Below are 11,284 nucleotides of genomic sequence, written 5' to 3' on the forward strand. Positions count from 1 at the left end.
ACTGCCAATTACAACCAAGCTCTCACCTTTCCCTCCATTCATACCAAATAAGAAGGTTTGTTTATATTTTATTTGTATATCTCTCTAAATGAATATGCTTTCTGTGGCAAGTGTTTTTTTAAAGAGAATATGGCTAGATTATCTCTTATCATGCTTATGGAAGATAAAAATAAACAATAAAACTATTGTAGCTGGAAGACAATGTCACTAAGAAAAAGCCCATAGGAGAACTGACACCATTCCCACCCATGTGTCGTCTCCAAGATGTGGATTTGAAAACGGAAGCCACAGTCTCATGGTATCCTGGAAAAAGTGAGTGACATGCAGTATAATTAAATAAGATACTGATTGCCTTAGAATGTTATTTTTTTTATTGATGGATGTCTTCTGTCAAAGATTAAAGACATCATAGGATTAAAAAGCAGTCAAAATCTTATTCAGATGGCATTTTCATTGTAGTTCCTGTATAATTTGGATTTATGATAATTATTTTCAATTAATATGCTTTTTTCTTGATGAAATAAATTGTGAAATGGAATTACTAATGCACAGTAAAACATGCTTGTAACAAAGTGCCAGGGATGAATGATTTTGCTTTGTTATAAGTGTAATTCATTATATCAGTCAAGTTTACAAAATTACAATATATAAGAAAGTCACTGGGGAATGAAAATCACTTCACTTTAACGCCAATTCATTATATTAAGCATGTTAGCTACAACTGTATTTTCACTGCAGTCTTATATTAATAGGTAAATTAGTTTTACAATTCTTTATTTTAGTGCTTGACAGCTAATACAAAAAATGAAAGGAAAAATAGTATACCAGAAACTTCAGACCTGCAGGATGATCAAGGAAGATCACTCATACAGGAAGCACAACAGGAACCAGTACCCAGTGCAAGTACTGTTTCACAATGTCCCATGTGTGGCAAAGCTTTTGATCCAAGGTATGTATCACTAAAGACAGCAGTTCTGTATGAATACAGTTGAACTTTAGTATCTTGAACATAGAAACCGAAAACCATTAGATATGTTGTAGTGAATCGAGTGATTTGGAACTCCAAATTTTTTTTTACCCTCGATATAAATTAATTGATATTTTCTAATTTTTTTTTTTCTAACTTTACTGATCACACATCTGTAAACTTTTAATATTTTCAATTTCTTCAAAAGAACTATTGGGCCAATTTTAACCAAAGTTAATACAAAGCATCCTTGAGGGAAGAGGAGTTTAAATCCTTTAAATGAAGGGCAATGTCAAAGGGGATATAATTAAGAAAAGACTAAAAGTGGTGAGGTCATCAAAAATCTTATTTTCAAGAACCACTGGGCCAAAAATAATGAAACTTTTGTGGAAGCTTTCCTAGGTATATCCTCCTTCCCCGGTTGAAAGGGTAAGGACACAAAAGGGAATTAAAATTTTACATTGAAATATTTAGGAAAAATATTTAAAAATCTATATTTAAGAATCACTGAGCATTGTGCCAATATGGCTGATGGGCCTCTTGTTTCTTGGTCCTAACAAATTCAAGATAATGAGTTTTGACTGTTAAATGGTAAAGAGGGCACACTCGGAACTACAGGATAAACAATATGCTATATTATATTTATATTTTACCATTCTTTTATGAATATAACAATTAGTTCTATTTGTTTTGCAGTTTCACCATGCTTGATATAGACAGTCACCTTGCTACTTGTCTGTCCTCCACAGATGATGATGTGAACTGGTGATTAACATTTACACTTCAGACACTCTTAAAATACCCTTATGTGTTCAATGTTTATGTTTAAAAATATTAATTATGTTATTAAAAAAAGAAAAAAATATATAGCTTTATGTTGTTGTTGTTTTTTTTAATGAATTATTAGACAATGTCCATGCTTGCAGTCTTCCATTCCTTTATTGCTAGTATATGATGACTATAGTGGTATGTCAGGTGACTTCTAATTACTGACACCTTTTATTCTTCAACATTTATCACCAAATACTTAAGGCAGTGGTCATGGTCATGAAACAAGCACGACTTCTTGGACCTTTCCATAAACAGGACCAGAACTTAGCTCCAGATGCATTGGGATGAATTCTAATTTAAATAATATTGCTGCTTGTGACCTCAAATTTCTAACCTTCACCCAAGTTCAAATCCCAATTGGAGGGTTACAGTCACATTGTGATGGTCAGGAGATTGAATCGGGTGACACGTTTTGATAAAACACAACATGCAAGTTGTATTTGGTTATACCTATATGTAAAAGTAATTATATCACCATATTATTGAAAAACTTTATTCTCTAACAAAATAAATTCAAATTGTATCTCATTGTCTGCTTGTTGTGTTTGGTCCTCATAATTTTTGCATAAGAAGACATAGTAAAAGTAACATAATTTTTATTCATGATTTTTCCTTGGACATTTAAAAATATAAAACGAATGAAAAACAATGATTTAATTGATCCCTAAAAAATATCAACAAACGCAACAAAACCAAAATGACTCTTGAGCGATATGTTAAAAAAAGTAAAAGTCCATATAAATATTTCCTTTGAACTGTCTCTGAATCTATAACACCCAGTGTTAATCAAGAGATTCAGGTTAATGTACTTAATTCCAGTTAACTATGACATTAATTAAAATACCTGTAAACTATATACATGATTGAGTTGATAGACAACTAAACAAGACATTGCTTTTGAAAGCAGTCAGTGTAATACTCAATTCTGATTGCTACTAACAGTATGAGAACACAGGAATGTTTATTAGTTATAAGCTTAAGAGTAAGATCAGGAGCACTTCCAAGCGGAGACATCAAGTCTGTCAAGTTGTTTTACTTTTCTGTATCTCCATATATACCACAGGAATCCTACAGCTATCAGGAGAATGGACTCTATATAATATCCGTCAATGTTGGTCTCACAAACACCACCATGATGCGTACATTGCTGGAAAGATAATAATAGACATGAGAAACTATGGACTGCTAGTTCCATCAGTTTAAAGGGTATGGGATACTGCAGTACTACCTGGTTTGCTTAAACAGAACTACCTACTGTTGTTATTATAAAGTTTGATACCGTAATAATTCACCCAACTGCCCATTTTCACGTATAAAGTCCCCAATGACATTTGGAGTTGATTTTAACAGTCATCTGTTTATAATTTAGAGTGTGACTATATCACTTCATCAAATTGTCCCAAAACAACATACATATTCATTGTACCGGTATATGTACTAGTATTTGGTGCCAAATGAATATGGTCACACTAGTACTGGCTGGATCAAATCTCTGTAACAATTAAATGTTTTTGATTACCTCTTCTAGTGGTGCTGCTTTATCACAACTCCCTGTTGCTCCAATACAAGACTTCCATGTTAAGCCATCTACTACCCACAATGCCATTGTACTAGGCCAGTTACCACCTAAAAAATGTAACAAATGTTCAAACAAGAAGTACAGGAATGTCCTTGATATGATATCCATTCACCTAATTCTGCAATATTTGCAAGTAGACTTAAAGAAAATATTTATTTTAAATAGTAAGTAAAAATAAGCTTTTTGAATAACTTATATTACCTAGACTGAATAAGGTTTTGTGCAGCATATATTTTTCCTAGATTGGTAAAGACGTTGAGCAGTGAATATTTTACCTAGATTGGATAAGGTGTTGAGCGGTGTATATTTTACCTAGATTGGATAAGGTGTTGAGCGGTGTATATTATACCTAGATTGGATAAGGTGTTGAGCAGTGAATATTTTACCTAGATTGGATAAGGTGTTGAGCGGTGTATATTTTACCTAGATTGGATAAGGTGTTGAGCGGTGTATATTATACCTAGATTGGATAAGGTGTTGAGCGGTGTATATTATACCTAGATTGGATAAGGTGTTGAGCAGTGAATATTTTACCTAGATTGGATAAGGTGTTGAGCAGTGAATATTTTAACTAGATTGGATAAGGTGTTGAGCAGTGAATATTTTACCTAGATTGGATAAGGTGTTGAGCAGTGAATATTTTAACTAGATTGGATAAGGTGTTGAACAGTATATTTTCAAGGTGTTGAGCAGTGAATAGACAAGGTGTTGAGTAGTGTATAGACAAGGTGTTGAGCAGTATATAGACAAGGTGTTGAGCAGTTTATAGACAAGGTGTTGAATAGTGTATATATTACTTAGATTGGATAAGGTGTTTTAGCAGTATGTATCTTACCTAGATTGGATAAGGTGTTTTAGCAGTATGTATCTTACCTAGATTGGATAAAGTGTTGAGAAGTGTCATATATGTGCCTCCTATTGCCGGGTCACTGATTTTAGCATGAAAAGCCATGCCCGCTACAAACATGCTATACAATGTAACCTGTAATAAATACATATTATTTGCATTTGAAAAGAAAAATATACAGATAAAAAAATTAAAAGACTCATATAGAATGAAATGCACATTTGAAATTCTTTTGCTATAAGTAAATAGGGTTAAAGAAATTCTACAGTACAATGAGTACATTTAAATGTACATACCTGATGAACAGCGTAAACAATTAAAATGAATATGTAGAACGAGGTGGGAAAAACTCCAGGGCTAGGCTGTACCCTTGATGCCATCCATACCATGAAGGCATACACCAACCCTAGGAGTAATCTGTCAATAACAAGATCAACCATTTACAGTAATTCCAGTTACAGCAAATATGCATATAATGAATTAAAGTGAAGTCTTTATTCATTCAAGTATAAAAAATCATAATTTTAATTTAATGGATAAGATAAATAAAATTTAAATATAATGCATCAAAACTGTTTTTCGTTGACACTTCACTTTGAATTTATTTTTTGTACCATTGCACGAGATAAGGGGATTTTTTTTGCAGCCACATTCTCAGATGTCCAAGCTGCATTGAAATTACCTAAATGGCATTGCACGTAAAAAAATGTCCATGGGAGTTTTGCTGGCGGTGTATTTACTGATGATCAGTGGAAGGATGATCTGAATAGGAATCATGGGAACAGCAAACAGAGCTAACGTCTCCTTCTTCATCCCAGCCTCCATCAACTTCAAACCTGTTAGCGAGTCAGCAGCAGCAAATCCAATCTGTTCAAATAAAATAATTAAAGTATATTTTGGATTTTGTTCTAATGAAGTTCAGAAAATATTTAACATTTTTATTCAAAGTGATTATGAAATAATCTGATCTGTAGTTGAGAGATTTATAAAAATCAAATAATTCTGCAAAAAGTTAAGTTTCACTGTTTAATTTAATCAATATTTTATGATGTAAAGTCAGATTACATAATTGGATTAGACATCAGGCATGGCCTATACAAGTCCTCTCCAAGTTTCACTGTTAAGGAGATATAAATACCTTGACCGTTAGAAGGATGATGGCATAAGAGATGACAGGAGGTAGTTTGATGACCCTGATCAGCTGTTTGTACGTGTCAACAATGCCCTGTTCACTGTCAGCATCAGGGTCGTCAGTTTCATGTTTCATAATCATAACAAGGGTTGTGGTTACAAAGAAAACGATGCCCCAGAAGAACATGAACCCTAAAAAAAAGAAAGCAGTTGTTGAGAAAATGATTTTATAGACATGATTAGTTTTGGGATTCAATATTTCATGTAACTTTTTGCTTACCAGCAAGGGTTACAACTCCAGTTTCTTGGGGTTCACTCCTCAAGTATTTGTTACAAAAATCAGCTGATTCCAAGGCTAGGAAAAAAATGTTTCCAAGAAAATACCCTGCAGTTTGTCCAACAGTATTGCATGTGCTTGCCCAGCCAACATTTCTCCTAAAAATATATGTAAATAAATGCATTCTTTTTTTAAATCAACAAGTAAAATAAATGTCATTTTATAATAAATATTCTAATATTACTTAAATTCTCTAATATATCAATGAACAACAGAAAATCTATGGTATCTTACTTTGACAGCATTGTTAAGGCCCAGCCATCAACTGCTATGTCTTGAGTAGCAGCCAGAAAATTCAGCATGAAGAAGATAGCTGTAAGCATGTAGATACTCACTCCACTACCACTTTTCTCCGTGCCTATCAAAGAGTCTACTCTATAGGATAATAGCATCATGAATACACCAATCAGATATTGAATTGGAACCAGCCAACTCTTCCTTCTTCCAAAAGATGGGAAATACATTGAATCCACAAGTGGTGCCCATATTAATTTAATGCTGAAGGGCCAAAATACAAAACTGAACACAGCTTGTTCTTTGTAACTAACATCTCGACTTTGTAGAAGCATAGGAACACTGCCTGCTACTCCAAGTGGTATACCCTGAAGTACATATAAAAACATCAACAAAGCTACATTGCTATAGTCTCCTTCTAAACCTCGGGGGTTTTCTTCAGATTCTCTTTTGGTTCCCCCAGATGAAAAGGGAACATGGGGAAATGAGTCCTCTCCTATATCACCTTCTGGAAAGTAGGGCTTAGCAGGCTGAGGGCGTCTGGAAGTCATGTTGGTTATTTTGACTAGTGATGACAGATTTCCAAAAAAAATTCTTCAACATAAATCAGTACTTCATTCTATTGGTTTTTCATCATTCATCCCTGAAAAAGAGCAGAGAGTATCATTAGGGTAGGGTGGTGTAATTTTGACCACATGGTTAATTTTGACCATTTAAATACCTTGATATATTTTGTTTATGGCGTATAATTGTGTACTAGTATGTACATTTATATTATGCAGAAAGAAAACGTACTTTTAATATATTGTGTCCAAAATAATTTTATTTCCATGAGCTTTATTAAGATCGTTACTGGAAAATAACATCAAAGAAAAGGCTTTATCACCCAAAACATTACAGATGAGTATATTTTTTGCCACTATGGCGAATTATCACCTCAGAAAAATCTTGTATGGAAAGACAATCAATGATATCCCTGGCATGACCTTTAATAAAGGCTTTATATCAAATGTTATTTTGAAAATGAAATTTACACCCTTCTTATTTATAGTATCTAGTTTTTACAAATTAAATTGCAAAGCAGACGAACACCATATTTCATCAGAAATCAATTAAATAAATCCCTATTCGTATATTCCAGCCATTGACTATAAAGTCATCAAAAGTTTTACCATATGCCATGCTGTTGTCAGTGTCTGAAGTGCCAGGTTCGTATTTCAGAACAATAGTTTATTTCATCTGCTGTTCAGAATTATCTTGAAAAATAAATATCATTACCCTTACAAAATGTAATTGCACTTTCTGTGAAACACCTGTCGTTTAAAAACAAATTACACTGCAATTCGACGTGGCGAAACACGATTGTTTACTTCTCACAGGAAGTTAAACCCCCGATTCATTAAGTTGTACATGGGAGGGAAGTCCTGTTAAAATTAAATGCCAAACAAGATACTGATAATTTATTTTTAAATAATATCAACACAATTAATATAAAAATCAACGGAAAGATTTTCAACAGTAACTACTAATACTAGTATGAAAATATATGTATAAATAAATAGACAGAAGAGAGAAAAAAATAGGTTCAACTTAATTTTAGTCTGAAAGTGAAACTAGAATAAATGCGGCTAAACCAAAACGCAATAATATTAGGTATCATGTTTTCACACGATAGAACTGACGTTGATGTGAAATAATTCATAGTTATGCTTTTATACTTACTTACTTATGGTTACTTATGGTATTTTTCCAACACAGGTCCTGTCAAGGTCCTCTTCGTCGGACTCAAACCTTGCTTTGTGACTACTTGGGTGACTACCAGTGTAATCGGTTTTAAAGTCTACTTTGTAATTATAGAGCACATCCTGGTCCTTCCAGAAGTTGTCTAGTCTATTCTTGAAAGTATTCAGAGTTTTAGCACTTACAACATCCTCTGGTAAGCTATTCCATAGACTGACAGTTCTAACACTGAAGCTGAATTTTCTTATATTGAGTCTAGGTCTCTGTACAAACAGCTTCTTGGAATTCCCTCTTCCTTGTTCCCTAGTAACGTGGTCTCTCCTTAACTTGATAAAGTCTGCTGCTAATGGGTCATACTTTCCACTTGTTATTTTGCACACTTCAATCATATCTCCTCGGTGGCGCCTGTACTTCAGCGTTGGTAGTTTTAGTTTCTTCAACCTTTCTTCATAGCTTAATTTTGCCAAACCTGGAATCTGCTTGATAGCTCTTCTCTGCACTCCTTCAATCATCTCTATGTGTCTTGATTTGAAAGGGAACCAGACCGAACTCGCATAGTCTAAATGTGTCCTGACAAGTGTCTTATAAAGAGGAATGAAGGTTTCTTCGCCCAAATGTTGAAAAGTTCGCCTTAACATTGCAAAAATAGAGTTTGCCTTTTTCACCTTCTCGCTTATGTGTCTGTCAAAGCTGAGTTGTTCATCTATGATGACTCCAATGTCTTTTTCCTCTTGTACCTTCTCCAGAGTGCGTCCTAACAGCTCATACTCAAAGTCTTGGTCTGGGTCTTTCTTTCCAATGTGCATGTGTTTACATTTTTCTGGATGGAACTTTAAGAGCCAGGTGTTACTCCATTCTGTTAGTTTCTCAAGATCTCTTTGAAGTGTCATTTTATCTTCCCTACCCTTAACTAAAGATTTTCGTGTCGTCGGCAAATAGGTACACAGTAGAGCTCACGATATCAGGGAGATCGTTGATAAATATGACGAACATTTCGGCCCAATTACTGACCCCTGCGGAATGCCGGAAGTTACGCTATGCCATTTAGATGTTGCCCCGTTTATGGATACTTGTTGTTTCCTTCCACTTAGGTAGTTCCTTATCCAGTCTATAAGTTCTTTCCCTATTCCATATGCTTCCAGTTTCTTAAGCAGTCTGTTATGTGGGACAGTATCAAAGGCCTTCTGATAGTCCATGTAGTTACAGTCAACATCATGTCCACTGTCCAAAGCCTCTGTCCATTCCTCTAATACCCTTAACAGTTGTAGTGAAGTTGATCTACCACTGATAAAGCCATATTGTTTAGTTGTAAAGAGGTTGTTGCTTACAAAATGCTCTATTATGTGGTCCCTAACTAGTCTCTCCATGACTTTACACACCACTGACGTTAAGCTCACTGGTCTGTAGTTTCCTGCTATCGCCTTGTTTCCTTTTTTAAAGATCGCACTAATACGTGCTGTTTTCCATTCTTCTGGAACTTTTCTCTCATCTACTGACTTCCTAAAGATCCTTGCTAGGGGTTCTGCTAATTCCACTCTTAATTCCCTCAATAGCCTTGGATGCATGTTGTCTAATCCTGGTGACTTATCTGGCTTTAACAGGTTCAGTGCTTTGATAATTCCTTCCTCCAATATTCTTAATTCTGTCCACTCCTTCTTGATAGGGTGTTTGTCCAGTTCGGGTATGGCTTCCTCAGGTTCTTGTGTAAAAACGTGTAAAAAAGTCTGCTAAAATATTTGCTTTCTCTTCATCCACTTCTGTTTTATTGGACTTTGGATTTTTAGGGTCGACACACAGTTCCCCGATTCCTTGTATCGTTTTACTTTTTGAGTTAATATACTGCCATATCTTTTTTGGGTTAGTTTTTGCCTCTTGTGCTATACTAATAATGACTTCCTTGCTTTCCTCACAAACTTTGCCACTTTGTTCCTAGTCCTATTGTACTTTTTCCTTATATTTGGATCCTTGGTAGCCACATATTTTCTGCACAGTGCGTTTTTTTCTTTAATCAAGGTGACAGTTTCTTTGTCCAAGGGCATTTTGTTTTTCTGCTTGGTCTGATGGTGACTACTGGCACATATTTATCTTCTATGTCCTCAATTTTTTGTCGGAATTGACGCCACATCTCGTTTACTGTGCTCCGTGACTCCAGAATGCTTTCCCAATCTGTTTCGCTAATTTCCTTCTTCATATCCGCAAAGTTAGCTTTCCTATAAGTCCTCCTCTTTTTTGGTCCGCTTTTCAGTATTGCACTGCAAACATAGTTAAAGCAGATAACACAGTGGTCGCTCTTTCCTAATGGGCTTTGGTATTCCATTTCCTCCACAGCATTTTCATCCTTTGTGATCACAAGATCCAAAATGGTTGGAATGTTCGTTCCTCTCCACCTTGTTGGTTTTGTGACGGTTTGGAACATGAAGTTGTCCTGCAGACAATCTATGAATTTCTGCTCAGCAGAGTTTTCACTTTTTGTACACAGTAGATCCCAGTCTATATTAGGATAGTTGAAATCTCCCATAATGAGATAGTGTTTGCACTTCATTCTTGAGGCTTCAGTTATCAGGTTTCTTAAACATTCATTTTTTTCTTTGGTATTGTCTGACGGTGACCGATAAATGAGGCCAACTAGGAAATAGTCTGTGCTGTTTATCTTTATTTTCACAAAAAGCTGCTCCTCAAAGGACGCTGAAAGTTTTGCCTCCTCTGCATAAAGAGAATCAAGTACATATAAAAGTAGTCCTCTACCTATGCTGCTTTCAATATTTACATGAAACATCCTGTATTCCTTCGTCCAATCCATCGTATATTCAGCTGGATTAGGTGCACATGTTGCATTTTTTGCCTTCACTTCTGTTATTCCTATTATTAATGGCTTTGTGTCCCTTATCCTGACCTGGAACTCATTGAACTTATTTCTAAATTGGTCTGCATTGGTGTAAAAGAACGAAAGTTTGTTTATCACTTTAAAACTATATACATTATTTACATTCCTCTTTGTATCTTCTAGTCTGGGTCGCTTACCCTGAGCCTTACTACTTTCCTTGCCCAAGGTGGACCGCGCACACGGTAATTGAATTCCCCCGAACTTTTTATTCAGTTCCTTGGCTTTCGTATACAGTTTCTTTTCATTTTCCCTCTCTGTGCGTGTCAAATCATTTGCAAGTCGTACTTCACTGAATTCAATGTTTTCCCGCAACTTTCCACCTCGTTTAAAGAACTCCACTTTTTTTTCTGGGGTTGAGAAGGTAACGGGCAATGGACGGCGTTTGTTATCCTTATTAAATTTACCAAGTCTCACTAACTTTATCATGTTTTCATCTGCAATGAAATCTTTTAGAAACGCCTGAAATTTTCTTATCTTTAATTCACATCTGAATGTCAAATCATTGAATGAATAGTCGAATACTGTTAAGCATTATTTTCTTTTAATAGTTTAAGTTGAAATTCATAGGACCAAGAAAAACTTCAACTACTGAAAAAATATTTAAAAGATCAAGCAGCTGAGACTTCCAAATCACTTTGAAATTTCTGTTTGAGAAATCTGTGTTAGAGAGTTCAGCTAAAGTCAAACATTTGTTGACACATCAAACCTAAATTGAAGAATCTCTAAGATTGTTA

The 11,284-nt window shown here is 34.9% G+C and overlaps 2 protein-coding genes across 2 annotated transcripts; one reads left to right on the forward strand and one right to left on the reverse strand.

Moving 5' to 3' along the window:
• Nucleotides 1-276: 276 nt before the first annotated feature.
• LOC134252023 (Fanconi anemia core complex-associated protein 20-like) lies at nt 277-1,760 on the forward strand (the record flags this gene model as incomplete). Its single annotated transcript, XM_062734440.1, has 3 exons — nt 277-312; nt 783-949; nt 1,664-1,760. Coding segments are annotated over 3 exons (276 nt in total), but the record flags the coding sequence as incomplete, so codon positions are not given.
• Nucleotides 1,761-2,377: 617 nt separating this feature from the next.
• LOC134252001 (acetyl-coenzyme A transporter 1-like) lies at nt 2,378-7,309 on the reverse strand. The gene is made up of 9 exons (XM_062734399.1): nt 7,205-7,309; nt 5,927-6,569; nt 5,636-5,790; nt 5,363-5,547; nt 4,907-5,091; nt 4,521-4,641; nt 4,251-4,359; nt 3,318-3,424; nt 2,378-2,945 (listed from the first exon to the last, which is right to left on the reverse strand). The coding sequence occupies exons 2-9, from the start codon at nt 6,475-6,477 to the stop codon at nt 2,787-2,789; spliced, it is 1,572 nt and encodes a 523-aa protein (XP_062590383.1). The 5' UTR covers nt 6,478-6,569; nt 7,205-7,309; the 3' UTR covers nt 2,378-2,786.
• Nucleotides 7,310-11,284: the final 3,975 nt, after the last annotated feature.

Source organism: Saccostrea cucullata, unplaced genomic scaffold (genome assembly GCF_032062105.1).
Source record: "Saccostrea cucullata isolate Sc308-1 unplaced genomic scaffold, CSIRO_AGI_Scuc_v1 ctg6, whole genome shotgun sequence".
NCBI classification, from domain to species: domain Eukaryota; kingdom Metazoa; phylum Mollusca; class Bivalvia; order Ostreida; family Ostreidae; genus Saccostrea; species Saccostrea cuccullata.